Genomic DNA, 19564 nt, shown 5'->3' on the forward strand with positions numbered 1-19564 from the left:
GAGCTGCGGTCAGCTCCTCATCGGACAAGGCCTCCGAGCTCAAGCAAACCTTGTCCTCTTCATCCCCGAGTTCCCACAAGGGATGCGAGCGGGCCTGGAGCGGAGCCACGCGTAGCGCTAGGAACTCCCTCAGGAGCATGGCCCCTGTAATTCTCGCCGCCTTCGCATTGCCAGGCTTCAGGTCGGACTTCATCTGCTCCAGTACCAACGTCGCCCGCTCGTCGGTGAGCTTTGCGCAGGACCACACCTTGTCGGCCTGGGGCTTCTCCGTCGGCACCACCAAGCGCGGGTGGACACGCTTGGCACTCATCATGACCCATTTAGCCCTGAGATTGTCGGCCTTCTTCCCGGTGGTTGAGATCGAGTTGGCCTTGCCGGCCGCGATGAAATTGGCGCACCCGGAGATATGGCCCTCGCTGGCACGGAGGAAGAAGAAGTGGCGCAGTAGGGCCACAGACGACATCACGCCCAAATACGCCTCACAATAGTAGGCGAAGATGGACAAGAGAAGGACGGAGTTGGGATGGAGATGCAGCGCCTGCAGCCCGTAGTGGTCGAGGACCTCATAGAAGAAATCGGAGAAGGGAGGAACCAACCCGGCGGCAATGCTGCTCGTGAAGAAGGGGAAGAACGCGCTCCCCTCGGGCTCCGGCACGTCGGAGGCAACCCGGAGCTCCGTCTTCCCCCTTTCATTACTCTCCCCCGCCGACAGCAGGCGCATGGCGGCGAGGTTTTTCTACGAGACGTTGGGCGAGTCGAGGGCAGGTTCATACCAAGCCTTCGCCGCAGACGGCACCGGGGATGAGGCGGGCTTGACCCTCCGGGGCGCCATTGGTCGCCGATGCAGGAAAGGATGGGAGCGGATCTGAAGATTTCAGAAGCGGAGAGTAAGAAAGTGGATCTGAGCAAGGCGAAAGGAAACAGTGAAGGCGAACGCTGTCTACGCCAGCCTTTTAACAGTCGGGCAGTTGCCGAGGCAGCGTGGGAAAGCGGAGACGCCCACGTCCAATCAACCGCCACGCGTCAACCGAGGCCGCAGGCTATTGGGGCCCGCGGCGCTCCGCACTTGACCCTTGGCTTCGCCTCGAAGCCAAGCCCGAGCGCGCCTTGGGCCCGGGGCCTACTGTCGGCGTTCTGGGAACAGGGTCCCCAGACTTGCCTGCCTGCGGCCCACGGCGTGGCTTTGCTGGCAGGCCTGTACGACCCATCTTCATCAACGAGGAATCAAGACCCTCGCGAGGGGCCAAGCCTCGCGAGGCGGATGACACAAGACCTCCTCAGGAGCGGCCTCACCAGGCTGGCTCGTGAGGGGCGGAAAGTTCAAGGCCAGGCAAACCTCGCAAGGTTCTCGTGACGTAAGCCATGACGATCGAGACCAGGCGGGCGCCAGCGCGCGCAGCGTCCTTGTTTCCTCTTTGGTGCTAAGGGGGCAGGCGCAGGCGCGGAGTACCGAGGCATCAAGCAAAGGTTTCCATATTGGTGCAACGAGACCAAGACCGGAAGGACGGCAAGACGGAGGTCACCGTGGAGCCCAAGACGGCGTCACCACCAGAGCCTTTGGCAGGCGAAGACTGCTTTTGTCAGGATAGCTTGTACTAGTTGTCCCCTTTCAAATTGGCCATTGTTGGCTCCCTTCCCGCTCAATATTTGGGGAGAGGACCAGGGCCTCTATAAATATAACTAGCCACCACCGTAGCTAGGGAGAAGAAGAAGACAAGAGGAGAGGGGTCAAGAACAAAACCCTAGACCGCATCCTCACACACACAAGAACACCTTAACCTCAGGAGGCTGTTCTTCCCCTTGTACTGTTCATCCTCAACCCAAGAGGCAATCCACCACCACACTGGAGTAGGGTATTACACCACAACGGTGGCCCGAACCAGTATAAATCCTGTGTCCTTGTGTTGCGAGTTCGTTGAGTTAGTTCGTGAGATCAAGGCTAAGTTAGGACGTGGATCGATGGGGGGGATATCTTCGCGCGCACCCCTGTGTTCGAACCTTAAGGGTTTTGCCGGAACCCGTGATCCGACAACGTGCGAGGCCATTCCACTTGGCCATGCTCGAGCTACCTGCGTCCCTCAGCTTGTTAGGCTGCACCCCCTCCCCCTACAGCGCTGACCCATGGTGTGTGGTCTCATCCAAGCCGCCCTTTTGAATGCACCCATAACAAAGGTGGTGCCACGACGTATGGCAACCTTAGATGCGCATTGCCCTTTGATTAGGCTGATAATACAATGTCACGGTTGGTCTGCGTGGACCGATGGCGATCGATTACACCGACAGTGCTCCTTGATGTAACATGTTTCCATTGTCATGTTCTCTTGACTTCTCCCGATAGTTATGGCTCTTAGGACGTAACGGGTTCTTCTTGTTGGATAATTGCCTCCAAGGATATACATCGTGACCTCGTTTGTTTCTTTCTATATACGTGTGTTGAAATCTTCGCACATGGACAAGGGCATCACCTTGAGCTTTGTAAGAAGAGGAACATTTGTCTCCAAAACCAGGATCCATCCATCGAGTCGAAATGAGATGGAAAAAACCCACAGTGGTTGACAAGAGTACAGAAAAGATGGGTATGTGGCAGATATGGAAACATCGAAATGATATCGTCGTGCAACCGGCCACAACAACAGCACTACGTGGAGTTGAGAAGGAAGGCCGAGTTTGGAGAAGAGCAGGGCTCCTCAAAGGCGAGCTATACGTTTTCTTTGCGGGTATAGCGGTGTGTGCATCATTTGAGTAGTTAACCTAGCTAAGCGGTAGGGTGACCGACATATGGACTGGGGCAACGCCCATGTAACGAATCTTGTAACACCGTGGTGTTTCGGGGCTCTCCCCCTCCTTCTTTATTGAATGATACGCATACTCGTGCGTATTCGAGAAAAGAAAAAATAAAAGATGAGTAAAATGAGTTTGGTAAAATGAGTGGAAGACCGATGTGGTTCGCGAAAATTTCATACCCCCAGACGCGGATGCTATTCTCAACATTCCGTTGAGGCAAGGAGGAGGTGATGACTCGTTGGCATGGGCTCTTGAAAAATCGGGTTGCTACACTATAAGATCAGCGTATCGTGCTCTAACGACTCGGAACGAGCAAACTGCTCTAGAGGAAGGGACGTTTACCGAATATTCATTGGCAGACAAACAGATGTGGTCTCGGTTGTGGAAGCTCAAAGTCATCCCAAGAGTGAGAGTCTTCTGGTGGAGGGTATTACATGACATCCTCTCAGTAGAAGCAACTCTTAAACATCGTCACATTGCTACGGTTAGTACATGCAAAATCTATCTTCACACTGACAAAGACATGATGCATGCCCTGCTGGACTGTTCTCATGCCAGGCAGTTTTGTGATGCAGCCCCCAAATGGTTGAACATCAGAAGGCCGGTATTGCACCCTCTGACCTGGTCAAGAGATATCCTGTGCGATCAAATATTCTCAGAGTCGCAGAGAGCGACAATAGTGACTGTTATGTGGACGATTTGGACCTCACGGAACAATATCACCCATGACAAAAAGGCATACAATCCAATTCAGTCTCTGAAGCGGGTTCGGGAGTCCCTAGCAGTTCTTGAGCTGCCTCGTGATCACGCTCGAATCCTGCCCGGCCATGATTGGCGCCCGCCTGAGTTGGGATGGATCAAAATAAACATTGATGGAAGTGTTGCAATGGATGCAAGGAGGGGAGGGGCAGGGGGAGTAGCTCGGTCCCGATCATCCTTTCTTGCAGCATGGTGCAAACCATACCCAGGGGTCACGGACCCGCTCATAGCTGAAGCTTTTGCTATCAGCGATGGAGTCATCTTCGCGCATCTTCGGGGCTATGAAGAAGTGGTTCTGGAGTCTGATAATTTGGAGGTTGTGAATCTCTGGAACTCATGTCACATCTCTCGTGCAGTGGTGGCGCCTATCTTTTCTGAAATTGGGGAGCATGTTCCTTCGTTTAAGTCTTTTGTAGTTTAGCATGTCGATAGGGCAGCCAACGTCCCTGCCCATCTCTGTGCGAAGCAAGCAAGCACTTTAGATGTTACAGAGTGTTGGCTTGATACCACACCAAGTTTTCTTGTAACTAGCCTCTCAGCAGATTTTGCTGAGATTTTGCTGGAGGAGTTGATGTTGAATAAAGAGCTCCCGGTTTCACCCTCACAAAAAAAAAAGACTATTACATCCTGCCGTTTCCGATCGGACGGCCGTGGATCCCGGAGCGAGAACCACGCGGCCGAGATGCGTGCGATGCGGATCCCCGGGAAACCAGATAAGAAACGATAAGCGCTCCCACGCCCACAGAGGACACTCCCCAGTCCCCATGGCTGCCATGGCCACCGCCCTCTCCGCCTCCCTCCCGCACCTCCCGCCCCGCCGCCTCCCCTCGTCTCCCGCCACCGCGGTATCCCTCGCCCCCCGCGCCCTGCGGCGGCGAGAGGCTCCTCCACGCCTCGCGGCCGTCGCCTCGGCCTCCGAGGTCCTCGACTCCACCAACGGCGCCGTTCCCGCGCCCGCGAGCCCCGCGCCGTCGGGGCAGCAGCAGTACGGACGGGAGTACTTCCCGCTGGCCGCCGTCGTTGGGCAGGTGAGGAGATTTCTTTCGGCCAATTCGTGCTGCCCTGGGTGCTGCTGATTGACTGATTGGGCGGCGGGATTGGTCGCAGCATTTCCCCGAGCTGGTTATGCGCATTAGGCCGTTCTAATCGAGAACTTGTGCCATTTCAACCACAATGTAGAAGTGGCAACAGCCAACACGCACAAAATTTACATGATTTAGAGGCGTTCGCTGAAAATGGCATGCAACTTTTTACGATTTAATCTCAGCAAGGCTTTCTGGAGCTCGAAAATATGGTAGTCAATCATTCACTTGCAAGCTGTAGTTTTCTCCCATGGTTTCCTGCATTGCTGTGTGAACCCAACTTTGTTGTAACTTGTGAATTTCATGTGGTCGTCCAGGATGCAATTAAAACTTCTCTGCTGCTTGGCGCGATTGACCGCGAGGTTGGAGGCATTGCCATCTCCGGGAAGCGCGGGACGGCAAAGACGGTGATGGCCCGCGGCTTGCACGCTATGCTTCCGCCAATCGAAGTGGTCGTTGGCTCAATCGCAAACGCTGACCCCAACATTCCAGAAGAGTAATGTCTTCACAATGCCATATCTGAAAACGCTTTGATCATTTCGTCATCTGATGTTCAGCTTCTTCTTGTTTCTTAAACGTTTCATCAGCTTACTTGATTAAGCTCCTCTTATGGTAGATGGGAGGACCATTTGGCTGACCAAGTGCAGTATGATGCTGATGGTAATGTCAAATCTGAGATTGTCAAAGCACCTTTTGTGCAGGTAAAGCACACCAATTTGGTGTCATAGTATCTTCCCGGATCGTTGTTAGTTTAATAATGCCGCAGGTTTCCTATGACAGATTCCACTTGGTGTAACAGAGGACAGGCTCATTGGGTCTGTTGATGTTGAACAATCAGTGAGATCAGGGACTACTGTGTTTCAACCTGGTCTTCTTGCTGAAGCTCACAGAGGTGTCCTTTATGTGGATGAGATAAATCTATTGGACGACGGCATAAGCAATCTGCTTCTGAATGTCTTGACTGAAGGAGTTAATATTGTGGAAAGAGAGGGAATTAGCTTCCGTCATCCATGCAAACCACTTCTAATTGCTACGTACAACCCGGAGGAAGGATCCGTACGTGAACACTTACTTGATCGTATTGCAATTAATTTAAGGTACTTTAGACTTGAATTGAAAGATTGCTTGCTTATTTACTTTTATTACCAAATTCATGGTTTGTTCATTATCATAATGTTTCATTTCGCAGTGCTGACCTTCCATTGAGTTTTGATGACCGCGTGGCAGCCGTCAATATTGCAACCCAATTTCAGGAGTGTAGCAAAGATGTTTTTAAGATGGTGGAAGAGGAAACTGAGGTTGCAAAAACTCAGGTACTACTGAATAACCGAGTTACTGAGATCATTAACTAACAAAGCTTGCAACCTGTTTTATCAAATCAGAGTAGGGTGCAAACTCCATTTAGTTTTGTTTTTTATTGCGTAGAAAAGACCTTCCAAGAGCATTGTATATGTTAAATCACTCAGTTACAAAATGTCTGGGGTCCACAATTATATAGCTATCAAAGACTCGTGATTACAAAGGAGAAACCAGTGGTCACGTGGAAGCAAGAAATTACGTCTGGCACATGCGCAACACATGCTTGGACTTAAAAAGCATGGACTCTTGCGTTTATAGTGGATGTACTATTAGTTAAACTTGGACTTAATATATATTCCTTCATTTCATATAGATCAATTTAGTTTGTCTGAAATAATGAATTTTATAAAATTACCATTGTAAGATGTGTTGACGCATGAGACAATATTGTCTTCAGTTGTGAAATCAAGGGACATATCTCTCTTTTAACCGCATATTGTCGAGTAAACAAGGTAGGCATATATTAGACAAGAAACACAAAGGATGCATGTCACTCGTCCAGTTGGCATATATAGACAGGACCCACAAATTGTGCTTATATTAGACATGCGCACATATATTGACCACATGACTTCCACTATTTACAACTTTTATCATTTGTTTTGAAGTATGCAAAATCTCAAGTCTAGATTAAAAAGGTAAAAAACAGCGTATATGTAGTGCAAGGCAGTATTTGAGTTAAAATCTGTGTTATGTACTGCTTGTCTCACAATGATAATACATGGTCACTCAGATAATTTTGGCAAGAGAATATCTGAAGGATGTTGCTATCAGCACAGAACAGCTCAAATATCTTGTCATGGAAGCTATACGTGGTGGTTGTCAGGTTAGTTGACTAGTTGAAGCTTGATGTTCTTCCAGCCAATGAGCTTACTTTGAGGCATTGAGCCAACTGTTTGTAGAATCAATGTTGTTTTGTATTATGCGCAGTACTACCAGCTGCAGATAACAGTCAACATATGTAGCCATCATTGGCTACTCTAGTATGTATCATATCATTGGAAATATGCATACCTTCTTTTGTTTGACATTTGACACCATTATTCAAGGTCTTCGGCGAATCTTTTCTCTATATATGTACAACAAATGTAACTGGATCGACTAATCAACCCATTTTCAAGTGTTCCAAACTATTTGAGCTTTTGGCAATAAAGCCAAGGTTACTGATTGTATTTTTACCTTGTCTTAGTAAAGTCGACCCCATTTCCTGTTGTTACCTTCAGTTGCAACATGCCACCTGGGCTATTTCATTATGCTCATTTGGTATGTTATAACCTCGTGTAGTCAACTGGTTATATGTCATAACCAGTGATGTCATTCTAGTTCTACTCCTTCGTTTTTTGGGGGGGAGGGAGGGGGTGGGGCGAATACAGGAAGCCTATAAACAAATATGGAAATACATATTGCTGGAAACGAATACAGAGCGAATACGGTGCGGACATGGATATGAAAGTGAATGCTTGCTGGAACTTGGAGACACCTTCGATGTGAAAGAAAAAAAAAAACTAAGAGACCCCTTGAATCATGCAGAAAAACACAAGCAAATGAGCAAACTTGTTCAATTACTAATATGACTGAATATATACCATGGTTCCCGCTCGGGGGGGGGGGGGGGGGGGGGGGGGGGGGGGGGGGGGGATGAGGGCCGTCATCGGTGGAGGATCGAGGGCAGGCAGCTGCGTATGACCCAATGAGGCAGTGACTAGGGAAATGATTGGGAGATTAAGTTTAGGTGTGTTAAGATTAGGGTTGGGTTGGGCCAGGCCAAAGGTATATGGGCTTTTGCCTGTTGGAATGGGCTACATATATGAAAAATGTAAACGGAAAATTCAGCGCCTTTGGATACGAAAATTTCATTTCCGCACGTGTTCCTCAAGGAAACGTCATTCCATGTTTGTTTCCGTTTCTGTTTCCATATTTTCTCTACGTTTCCATTTTTTCTGTGGAACTGGCGGAAAGATTCCGCACCGTTGTCATCCCTAATGGCCTAATCTAGATGCTACACACTTACACAGCTATACCTGTTTGGCGTCCATCACACCAACATATTGCTTGTTGAGACAGTTATGCTTATTTATTGTGGTTAATGCTGAGTTGGAAAGTTAAAATGAATGTGTTTTCATATTTATATATTAATTTCTGAGTCTTGAAATTTGTTGCAGGGGCACCGGGCTGAGTTGTATGCTGCTCGAGTGGCAAAATGTCTTGCTGCCATGGAAGGACGTGAAAAAGTTTTCGCGGAGGACCTTAAGAAAGCTGTTAAGTATTTTTATGCTTGCGGATTCTTCATTAAGTAATGAAGCAACAAACCCCATGGAATTTCAGTTGACTGTTTCTTCCATCTCTTAACTTGACTGTTCCAAATGAAGTTTACTGTGTCTGGTTGTTAAGAATAAAATATAAAGTAGCATGGAAATTTTAGTGCTGGCATAACTCATTTTTTTTCTTTCTTTTGCTATGCTATTTCTGTTTGCACCTGTGTCAAAAAAATTGAAGTGTGTTCTACTTAATATTTGACACACATGGCATCTTCTTGCAGGTAGAGCTAGTTATTTTACCTCGTTCTATCATATCTGATAACCCACAAGAGCAGCAAAACCAACCGCCTCCACCTCCACCTCCACCACCTCCACAAAATCAAGATAATGCAGAAGATCAAGATGAGAAGGAGGAAGATGATGAGAAGGATGAGGAGGAAAAGGAGGTTGAATTTTATGATTGAGCAACCCGTACTTGATGCCTATTCATTTGTTTCTTAGAGCTCATTAGTTGTTGTTTTCTGACAGGATGATGACGAAGAAAACGAAAAACAAGATGACCAGATACCCGAGGAGTTTATTTTTGATGCTGAAGGTGGACTAGTAGATGATAAGCTCCTTTTCTTTGCTCAGCAAGCACAAAGAAAAAAAGGAAAGGCTGGGCGAGCAAAAAATGTCATATTCTCAGAAGACAGGGGCCGATACATTAAGCCTATGCTTCCAAAGGTCTCAAGTTTTACCTCGTCAACACTGCAACTCTAAACACTTGATTGTTCAAACATTCCTGAATCCATTCTCGTGTTTGTTTCTTTATGCAAATAATGCTTTGGCACTTCTCCTTATCTAGGTCTGTTTTATTGCATTTTGAATTCCTCTGATGCCTCCCGGTCTTTTCCATTAATTTTACTGATATAGCAGACACCTTCCTTTGTAATATCACTCCTATGCTTGGTACCCTTTCTCACCAAATTGGTTCATCTAAACAGTTCATTCTGTTGTAGGGTCCAGTCAGGAGATTAGCTGTTGACGCGACACTTCGAGCAGCTGCACCATACCAAAAACTGCGGAGAGAGAAAAGTCTTGACAAGACAAGAAAAGTTTTTGTTGAAAAGACTGACATGAGAGCCAAGAGAATGGCTCGAAAAGCCGGTGCTCTGGTCTGTCTCTCTCTCGCTCTCTCTCTCCACATTTGCTTGTGCAATTTCATGGGAATATGTATATTAGGCCAGTCATGTTTTATGTATGTGGCAAAGCAGATTTATCTTACCACGAGACTTCACAACTCTGTTTGGACTTATTCTCATGACAGGTCATATTTGTTGTGGACGCTAGTGGCAGCATGGCTCTGAACCGCATGCAGAATGCCAAAGGTGCAGCATTGAAGTTGCTTGCAGAAAGTTACACAAGCAGAGATCAGGTACTACTGAAATGTGAAAATTTAGCATTAGAATTTGCCATCTTTTTTTAGTGATTAGCATTTGTTACTTGCTGCGTACCTTGTAAGACACCTCCATTTGTGCTTCCCCTCCAGGTAATCATCGTTATATGGACAGTTTGTGCACTAACTTTAGCTTCCATTTTGGCATCCCTCAGGTTGCAATTATTCCCTTCCGTGGAGACTATGCTGAAGTTCTACTTCCACCATCAAGATCCATTGCAATGGCTCGCAAACGTCTTGAAAAGCTACCATGCGGTGGCGGTTCTCCTTTAGCTCATGGCCTGAGTACAGTAAGAACCAAGAACTGCGTTGAATTCTTCTGTAATGCCAGGACATTATAATCTGGATAACATTGTGGATTCTACTTCAAGGCTGTCAGAGTGGGATTGAACGCTGAAAAGAGTGGCGACGTTGGGCGTATCATGATCGTTGCAATCACCGATGGAAGAGCTAATGTATCACTGAAGAAATCCAATGACCCAGAAGCTGCCGCTGCTTCAGACGCACCAAGACCATCTACTCAAGAATTGAAGGTACCACTCTTATCCTAACACCAAACAATGTATCCTTGGGCCATCATTTTGAAGTTTCCTGCTGTGTTCAAAAGGCACTGAAGAATTTGTTTCCTCTTTGCAAGGATGAGATACTTGATGTGTCTGCAAAAATATTCAAGGCAGGAATGTCGCTTCTCGTCATCGATACCGAGAACAAGTTTGTATCTACGGGATTCGCCAAGGAAATTGCAAGGGTTGCCCAAGGTATTCTCAACACTACATCAGAATAATTACACTACTCGATCTGAAACCTGTAGGAAACCATGCCTGTTCTTGTTTTGATTTTTTTAACGCATTTTCATGGTATAAGGTAATATGAGTGGAGTCCGAGGAACCTTGTCGCCACTTAAAAAGATACACCTGCCATCTTCATCACTAACTATAAGCACCGACATACCGTAAATTAGTTATCTGCATAACCTTCCATGAACACAGCTTCTTTCCTTGCTGTGCCAGGGAAATACTACTACCTGCCAAATGCTTCGGACGCCGTGATTTCCGCTGCCACTAAGACCGCGCTGGCGGACTTGAAGAGCTAGAGAGCGATCTCGGAGCATCGATCGCCCCCGCCCAATTGTTGTTTGTACCTTCTGGTGATACAAGTCGTTCGTGCAGTAATTTGTGCAGCTGTCCTTAGTCCTTTCTGTAACTTTTTTTTGGGGCGTGCGTTTCAGCTCTTATGACCCAATTTTGGTGTAGGTTTTCTTGTCTTCTTTCTTTCTCTTTTACCAGCACCAGCAGGGCTAAAATCCGAGCATAACTTAGTGTAAATGTCGGAATTCTCCCACTGGCTCTCCGATAATTGGCCCTGTAAATCTACTGCTGTTAATTTTCGAGGCAGAAATGCGCTGCTGTTGGGTGTCACTAAATAACATTCCTTCATTTTTGTAAAGCACATGAACTGATATTTCTTTCTAAAATTATGCGAAGAAAATTACCACTGGTGACAGCGTGGTTATGATGTGTTTACCCGAAAAAAATTGATGCTGTTGAGTATCACGAAATAATATTTCCTTTTTAAATGCAAAAATAAGTGTGGGAAGGAAATTGTTACCTTTGGCAGAGCGTGGTTGATAACAGTAACAAATTTCCTACAAAAGGCACCCTGAAAATAGATCCAGCAGAAAATTGCGGCCCAGGCCCATGCCTCGGCGGCACCAGGCCGGGCCCACCTGTCAGACGGTACAGCGGGGAGAAAGGGGGAGACCTTGCTGTCATTTTTATTTGCCTAAAAAAAATGCTGTCATTTTTATGGCGCGAACCGCTGCGGTGGGCGGTGGCGGGAGACGGAGGAGAGAGAGGCTTATCAAGCAAGCCAGATTTAGTACAGAAAGTAAACCAGAAGACCCCCCGCCCCTCCCTCCACTCCTCTCCTCTCGTGGCGGCGCCACCCAGCCGCAGCCGGCGACTGCCGGGCCGCCATGTCGACCTGCGCCTACCACTCGCCGCGCTTCTCTGAGGTCTCTCTCTCTCTCTCTCTCTCTCTCTCTCTCTCTCTCTCTCTCTCTCTCTCTCTCTCTCTCTCCCTCTCTCTCTCTCTCGGTTGGGCGGGAGGGGGGAGATGTGAACTGTTTGGGACGCGCCCTCTTCTGACGCCCTTTCGGGCTTCTTCGAGTTCTTCAGGATGACGCGTGGCTCCCGCAATGGCTTCAGCCGCATCGGCAGCCGACGGCCGGCGAGCACCGAAGAGACAGCCCCGGCGTGTCGTCGCCGCCTTGTGAGGTGCTTTTCTCGCCTGATTTGCGCGTCGATTGGTGCTAACCTTGTACGCTCTGAGTTTCTTATTCTCTGATTACCCAACACTTGCAAGCGCCTTGCTATTTCCTTTGAGCATGTTACAGAAAGGGGGAAATCCCCGGTTCGAATCCTTTTTGCCAACTATCCCACCTTATCGACAATAACTCAAAACTGGTGATTGGTCATTGGCATGAAATGGCATACGATTGAATTGGATCTGAATGCATTTGGTGTGATTGTGCATGTTTATCTATATACGTTTCTCGGTGCACTGTCTGTTCTCATCTGGTGTAGTGTGTTCTCTTCACTGAACTGCAGGACTGTGTGTGCATTGTGGACCCTGCACAAGAGCAACGGAGTTGTCGGAATGCCGCCGTAAGTGCTGATGGTTACAGCCGGTTCCGTCTGCATCTGTCGGGAGACGAGGATACACCTGCTGAAAATACTCCAACAGGCAGAGAGGTAGGCTAAGATTCTTGATGCTAATCACTGAAGTTTGGTCACAACTTAGGGTGTTGTCATTCTGTTTGATCAAATAATTCAGGAGATGGTAGTACATGTACCTGTAGCTGTAGCCTTTAATGATTCAATCCTGCATAACAGTTATGGATCTGTCGATTTCTTCTTTGCCCCGAGTTACATTATTTGTTCCAGGGATGCACACTTGTACAGCGTACTTACTTTTGTTCTGTCCGTAATCTTCCATTGAATGGGGAAAGAATAAAATTGTAGGTTCAGGGCCTCTTTGATTAGCAGATTGCAAAAACACAGGAGTAGGAAAAATGTAATGTAGGATTGAAATGACGTGCCCATTGGATTCCTATAGGATTTGAGTTTGTTTGATTGTATCACAGGAAAAACAAAGGATTTCTTCCAAGAGGTTGGAGTGGATGCTAGAATTCCTATGAATTGTAGTTGACATGAGGAAAAAATCCTATGGGATTCAATCCTGCGAATCAAACGATCAACGCAGGAAAAATTCCTAAGGATTCTAATCCTTCAAAAATCCTATGAAAATCCTTTGAATCAAAGAGGCCCTCAGTATGCCATTTTCATCTTGCCTACCGTGTATTTTTCATATGTGCTTATGAATAATGGGGTTCTGAACATTGTGCATGTGTTTTCATTTTACGAGTGAACAAGTTAGTATAGTAGCAAACATAGGCTTGTAACAGCCAAAATAATTGGCTCTTCCTCTGCTGCACAAACATAATCTTCTTGTCGTGTGCTGTTATAACATGGGTTGAATTTCCCCCCTCCAGGTGCTGCCTTTCTCTCTGCACCTTTCTTCAGAAAGTGCAGCACAACTCTCCTCAGTTCAAGCCAATGTTAGCCCTCAGATTCTAAACTCTGGTGCATGCAAAGGACCGTTCAAGGGCTCTTATGTTGATGGTCAAGTACAAGAGATCAAAGCTGTACAAGAGGCTAAAAGCATTAAGGATAATAAGCAACTAGAAGTTGGTAGAGTGGCTAGCAAGGATATCTCCTCAGTTCAAGCCAATGTTAGCCCACAGATTCTGAATTCTGGTACATGCAAAGGACCATTAAAGGACTCTTATGTTGATGGTCAAGCACAAGAGATCAAAGCTGTGCAAGAGGCTAAAGGCCTTAAGGATGATACACAACAAGGAGTCCGTAGAGTGGCTAGCAAGGATGTCACTAAACCACTTGGTGCAAGAAAACATCAACCATCTGGTGGAAAAGTTGATGTTCAGAAGCTCCGTAAGGCAGATGCTAATGATGCGGTTGAGCTATCTATTGCTGCTTCTGAGGCTATGGTTATTGCAGAAATGATACTTGATGATTGCCAGCCTGATAAGTTGACTGCAGCTGCCCTCGAAGCTGCTCTGCGTGTAAAGGAAGCTCGGAAACAGTGTTTTCTTGAGGAAACAGAACATGATAGTGGATCCTTTCAAAATGATCGGGATGAGAGCGATTGGCTTGCAGAATTGGATGAGATCGAAATGCTTGATGTATTTGAAGATGTTGGCCTGTGTACTGTTCAAACTGCTTGTTCATCTCAAGGCCACAACACAACTAACTTGAAACAGAGCATCTCTCAGCCTAGTTGTGCCCCACATGATGTAGACATTTGTTCTTCCGAGGAGCAAAATAAAGAATGGCACAGCCAAGATGCTTATACCAGTGACCATGTACCTGATTCTTTGGCAGAGAATAGTTCTGCTGGTACGCTAGTAAAAGAATCAAGTCCAGGATGTGTTTCTATAAAGCAACTAGCTCAAGATAAAGCAATCTCTTGCTCGAGAAATGAGGAAGCTGCTTTCGAGAAGTTGACTCAAAACAACCGTGCTTTTACTGAGAACTTGAGGAATCCAGTAAGAGGTCAAAATATCACAAAGGTAAATTTGTTGCCCATGAACATTTTTTTATAACAAACTTAATGGATCATATGCCTATCTCATTCAGCACTCTTCATCTATGTAATTACAATGTAAAATATATTTCCAGGAAGCTGGAAGAATTGTTGAAGAGACGAAGTTTGGTGGTCGTGCAAGGAAGCATATAAGGACTAGCTTCATTTCTGAGTCAATGGATAGCATGAATGAGTGCTCTCCTGCACCTAGAGCGACATCGACAGAAATGGTTGCCTCTTCAAGAGCATCTTTTCTCCAAAAGAATGAAGGTTTCCATGGAGAGGTTCAAAGTGCAGAGTCGTGCCATCAAGTAGTATGTTCAAGCTTATCACCTGAGGATCCTCTCTGTTCATTTGTTCCGTGTAGCATATCTTGCAATGAAGTATCCACTAGTCAACCTCCTGAATGTAAACAGAGGAATGAGGAAAACAGTGAACCAGTATATCGCAAGGAATCTCTGAAGAATGACCTAGATGTAGAAGCCGGTCCATCTTCTGTGCCGTTAGATAAGGTACAAGAATCTAATCCATGGAGGCGAAGAACACATAGTTCCCTCAGGCCTTTTAGCATGCTAGGACCTATATCAAACATCTCGGGAGGTAGTCTGGCTCATAATGATGTTAATGTGGCAGTTTGTCAGAAGGAGAGAAGCGCACCGATAATCTTAAATAAGAAGATACAGCGTATCCGAGCCTCTAATCAGTTCACTGAAAACAATGCTGAAGCTGGAAGCTTGAACGAATTTTCTTTGGTTCAGAAGAAGTCATCTGATGCTCAAGATGATAACGAGCATCACAACAAAGAGCAATATATCCCATCAGAAGTTTTGCCTCAACCCACAACATATTTGAGTGTTGGTAAACGAGGCCTTAAAAGAAAAGGACCCCAATTGTTGAATGCTAAACTTAGTACTAGACAAACCAAGAGCAGAAGGGTTAAATCTCGATTCAGTTGTAAGTTCTGGTTTATGTTCTCTTATGCTAGATATGTACTGTATATCGTGGGTAAATATATGCACGGTCATTACATACTTTTGGTGACCCTCACTCTTGTATCTTTGCAGGGTCTGAAAGCAGAGTTGCTGACATGCAGGAGCCCAGGGAATGCACTAGCAAAAAAGAAGCCATATTTCATGGACTAGAGTTCTTGGTGACTGGATTTCAAAGTCATAAGGAGAAAGAGATTGTGTCTGTAATACGGAAATTTGGAGGTTGTGTTCTTTCTAAAGTGCCACCCTGTCCATTTGATAAAAAAAGCAAGCTTGCAGAGCTCGTGAGGTGGAAGCCTCCTGTAGTTCTTTCCCCTAAAAAGGTTTGTTATAGCTGGATACCATCTATCGTTCATCATGTATCATTTTATAGTTTTAGTATATGCTGTAGCCTGTAGGAGAAATTGGTGTAGGGCTGTAGGCTCCCATTTAAAATTACACATTCTTTTTTTTTTTACAGTACCAAATTGCACTGTGTCTGATAGGTGTTTGTTGCAACAGGTATCAACAGCTAAGTTCTTATATGGTTGTGCTACCGATTCCTGGATTTTGAATTCCAATTGGCTTTTTGATTCTCTTCAAGCTGGTTTACTGTTGCCACCTGGAAAGTAAGCAATGACACCTTGCAGCACACCTATCTTGTGAAAATGGAATTTTAAACTTTATCACATCTTTGTTCATGAAAGCTTCAGTTTTCATATCTTTCTTGAAGCAGTTGAGGGAAAATTACTAAACACCTTAAAAGTGTATATGCATTTTGAGATCTGTCATCCGATGCCAAGCTCTTCTAAGAAATGAAAGATATTTCATTTGGTGGGCTAAATTATCTTCCCCTAATAATAAAGCAAATAGTGCTTCTGGTCGTACGTCATTAGAATTACCCACGAACTTGACACAAATTACCCACCATGCCACCCATAAGTGAAAAAACGGTTCGGTTTTTCTCAAAGTCCCGTTCGATTTGGTTCTTATAAAGGATATCCTCATATAACACACTTGAAGGTGTAGCGTAGTGCGCCTGTGGCTAATGCCTTGGTCCTCCAGCGGGGAGACTTGTGTTCGATCCTAGGTTCTGCCCCATTTTTTCTCTTTTTTGCGAACCCTCCCCCCCTGCCCCCGCGTTAATGGACCGGCCCATGCGTATGTTTTTTCAGTTCGCATTTTGTTTGTTCGTTTCTCATTTCTGTTTTGTGTTTTCCTTCTATAAATTAATTATTAGGGATTTCCAAAAATTCAAAAGGTTGCGAGTTTTTTTTAAGAAACATAAAACGTTTGTGAATTCAAAAAATGTTCTGGAAAACATAAAATGTTCATGATTTAAAAGAAACTCCTGTTTTTCATTTCGTTTTTTGCCTTTTTTTCTCATTTCTGTTTTTGTTTTCTCGTTTTTCAATTAATTCGGGATTTCAAAAATTTAAAAGCTTGTGAGTTTTGATTTTTTTTTGAGAAATCATAAAAATTCCATGAATTCAGAAAATGGTCGGGAAATCAAAATGTTCGCAATTTCTAAAAAATATTTGCATATCATAAAGAAATTCTCGATTTCAGAAAAATATGTTCATGAAATAAAATAATGTTCATGATTCTTAGAAAATGCTTGTGTATTTAACATGCTTTCCGAAATTGGAAAAAATGACCATGAAATTTTAGAAAAGGATCACAAAAAAATTCAAACAGATCCATTGAAATAGATACGTAAATAACGAACAAAACATACCATCGCTTACATAAACTTTTTGAGGAGATCTGGAGAGGTTGTTTTATTATTTTATTTAGTCCATCACACATCGGGTAAAAAAAGTCCATATCTCATCGTGACATGATTTTGACGTACTTTATGAAGTGACATTTTAAAAGTCCATATCTCATTCTGGCATAATTTGCATAATCTGATTCTTTTTCTCCCGTGGCAACGCACGGGCCTATTTGCTAGTCCAAACTTAAACTCAAGCAACATAGGATTCCTAAGAACTATCTTTTTAAATGGTTATTATCTAAACACTGACACGATTAATTAGCTTAATTGTTCATACTGTAATTCTGAATATTTCACATACACCACATGGAAAGTTTATTCTGAATATTGTTTATCCTAGCTTTATTTTCAGCAACTAAAAATTCAGCGAGGAACATTTGCTCTGTTGTCCATATGGATTAAGTTAAAATACTTTGTTCTTGATGCTCAACTTTTGATATACCCTTTTGCTAGGTATTTAATTCGACAAAGGCATACAGTGGAGATTTCAACATTTGGCCAATCAGTTTACCTAAGAAATAATAAATTGGTATTTCATGGAGTAGGATTCTTGATCCACGGCAAAATCAGCTTCTGTTCAAAATTTTCGAACATTATCAAGGTATGTTGCAAGCCTGGTGAGAAAACATGGTGGATGACCTACTAATCAAGCAATATTTTTTAGTGAACTGTAATACATCATATACTGTTGTCATAGTTAAGAGGCATTGTTTTAGTTCACTCTTAATTTGATATATCTGATTTTTAATACTGGTTGTGTCAGATATATACATGACTAGTTTCCTTGTCTACATGATGTGGCCCTTACATTATAGTATTTGTATTCCACAGCATGGAGGTGGCCAAGTTTTTGTATCTCTTCAAGGATTAATTCAAAGCTTGAAGGATAAAAGTTGTTCTCGCGGAATCATTCTTGTTGCAAATGAGGCGAGCGCATCACGTCATCTAAGTCATTGTGGGCTGGAACATGACATAAAAACAGCGGTTAGTTGAATTTTGAATGTAGAAACTGTTAGAGTTATATAAGTAAATACAGAAATGACTGAATATAAGCAGCAACTGCTCAGATAGAGTAGACTGTCTTTCAATGTTTGAATACTAGCTCTACAAGTAAATATAGAGAAGTAACTTGTCACAACATATCTTAATCCATTGTCTACCTCTCGTAATTCAGTTATGTTGTTTCATCTAGACCTTCTATAAAACTCAACTGATTAGGATCCGAACGGCTTGCTTCCCTGCTGCCAATAAGACATGTTTACTTGATTCACATTATACATGGCTGTATCGCTGTATTTACCATTCAAATGTTTCCCTACGCTTTATCCTTTTTTCCCAAACTGGTATTTGTCATCTCCAGTGCCTCTAATTCTCCTGTATCTCTCTCTCTCTCGCAGCCAGCAAGCTGGATCATAGGCAGTCTGTTTTCTGGGAAGCTGATTCACCTGAAGAAAGACCGGTGCGCCCCATTCCGGCGGATTAAGATGCCATTATTCCAACAACAGCGTGCATTTGAGATGAGTCAAGAAATATAATTCTTGTCACGAAATGCCTGGAGCACCATCATCGTCCAATTGCAAGCAAAGTTTTCAAAGGCATGTTTCTGTCAGACTTGGATTCGCCTGTGCTGCGCAGCCTGCGCTAAGGCCTAAGGCTGATGCCTGTGTGTCTTTCATCATTTTTTGCGTCCGTAATGGTGATGTGGTAGTGGTACACAGCTGCCCATATTTGAAGAATTCCAAGGGCTAAACTATGGAGGCAGATTACGTTTAGGCATTTGTCCTTAAGCTATATTGCTCCTGTTATTTTATTCTGGGGACTGTTGTTCATTTCCCGAACACCGTGACGTTCACTGGAGATTGTACTCTTCTTAGAAATCGGCAGCTAAGCAATCTGTAGGGCATGATATGTTTTCTTTAGATCAATATAAGCTTTTCGCCCTGTTTCATTTTATTTAAATCAACAATGCTTTTCTGCAGATGGACTAGTCCAGACTTTGTGTATATCAATCTCCTTGCATGTATTTATAAGATATTGTTTTGTTGTAAGTTGTAAATACAATGCTAGAGAAATATTATGGATAAATTTTTTTTGTTGATTTAAATTGAGAATACAGTGCTAGGGTGTGTTTTAGCTTTATTTTGGGGCTGTGTTGCAGTGCTTAGAACTTCAGTGATGGTTCTTTTCTGGCTCTGTGGCTATGGCCAGATTGTTCTGTTTTGCGCTGTAAAGTTTCTTTTTAACCACCAGCAAAAAAAAGTTTCTTTTTAACCTTTCTGGTTCCCTAATGTCCTGACCAAACCCTTTTGGGGGGACTAGTGGGGCGCCCTATGTTACCGGTTTCTCATGATAAATGAAACTGGGAGATATGCATCGTAATTCGGAAGAGAAAAGTTGTTGATTCATAATATTTCACTGCCTATTGCCGCTGTTCAAGTAAATACAGTATAATTTATCTATTTGGACAAAGGAAT

At 44.4% G+C, this 19564-nt stretch overlaps 2 protein-coding genes across 2 annotated transcripts; both read left to right on the forward strand.

Annotated features, from left to right (window-relative positions):
* The first annotated feature begins 4269 nt into the window (after positions 1 to 4269).
* LOC125511102 (magnesium-chelatase subunit ChlD, chloroplastic) lies at positions 4270 to 11126 on the forward strand. Its single transcript, XM_048676389.1, has 15 exons — positions 4270 to 4571; positions 4943 to 5121; positions 5242 to 5326; positions 5406 to 5722; positions 5815 to 5938; positions 6718 to 6810; positions 8147 to 8242; positions 8524 to 8688; positions 8771 to 8968; positions 9244 to 9399; positions 9552 to 9659; positions 9836 to 9970; positions 10052 to 10213; positions 10318 to 10438; positions 10691 to 11126. The coding sequence occupies exons 1-15, from the start codon at positions 4308 to 4310 to the stop codon at positions 10771 to 10773; spliced, it is 2286 nt and encodes a 761-aa protein (XP_048532346.1). The 5' UTR covers positions 4270 to 4307; the 3' UTR covers positions 10774 to 11126.
* Positions 11127 to 11515: 389 nt separating this feature from the next.
* Positions 11516 to 19188, forward strand: LOC125511103. The gene is made up of 10 exons (XM_048676390.1): positions 11516 to 11694; positions 11858 to 11956; positions 12290 to 12433; positions 13234 to 14331; positions 14441 to 15299; positions 15410 to 15657; positions 15836 to 15942; positions 17544 to 17691; positions 17922 to 18074; positions 18488 to 19188. Exons 1-10 carry the CDS (start codon positions 11656 to 11658, stop codon positions 18623 to 18625), a joined length of 3033 nt encoding a protein of 1010 aa, XP_048532347.1. The 5' UTR covers positions 11516 to 11655; the 3' UTR covers positions 18626 to 19188.
* Positions 19189 to 19564: the final 376 nt, after the last annotated feature.

This window comes from Triticum urartu, chromosome 5, assembly GCF_003073215.2.
Source record: "Triticum urartu cultivar G1812 chromosome 5, Tu2.1, whole genome shotgun sequence".
Lineage (NCBI taxonomy): Eukaryota > Viridiplantae > Streptophyta > Magnoliopsida > Poales > Poaceae > Triticum > Triticum urartu.

Excerpts from the sequence above, each read along its gene's own strand:
- LOC125511103 (XM_048676390.1), top strand. The coding sequence starts at position 11,656 with ATGTCGACCTGCGCCTACCACTCGCCGCGCTTCTCTGAG. Across the intron at positions 11,695-11,857 it reads ACTCGCCGCGCTTCTCTGAG|GATGACGCGTGGCTCCCGCA; the intron begins GTCTCTCTCTCT and ends CGAGTTCTTCAG. Across the intron at positions 15,943-17,543 it reads TTACTGTTGCCACCTGGAAA|GTATTTAATTCGACAAAGGC; the intron begins GTAAGCAATGAC and ends CCCTTTTGCTAG.
- LOC125511102 (XM_048676389.1), top strand. The coding sequence starts at position 4,308 with ATGGCTGCCATGGCCACCGCCCTCTCCGCCTCCCTCCCGCACCTCCCG. Across the intron at positions 5,122-5,241 it reads GACCCCAACATTCCAGAAGA|ATGGGAGGACCATTTGGCTG; the intron begins GTAATGTCTTCA and ends CTCTTATGGTAG. Across the intron at positions 9,660-9,835 it reads GTTACACAAGCAGAGATCAG|GTTGCAATTATTCCCTTCCG; the intron begins GTACTACTGAAA and ends GGCATCCCTCAG.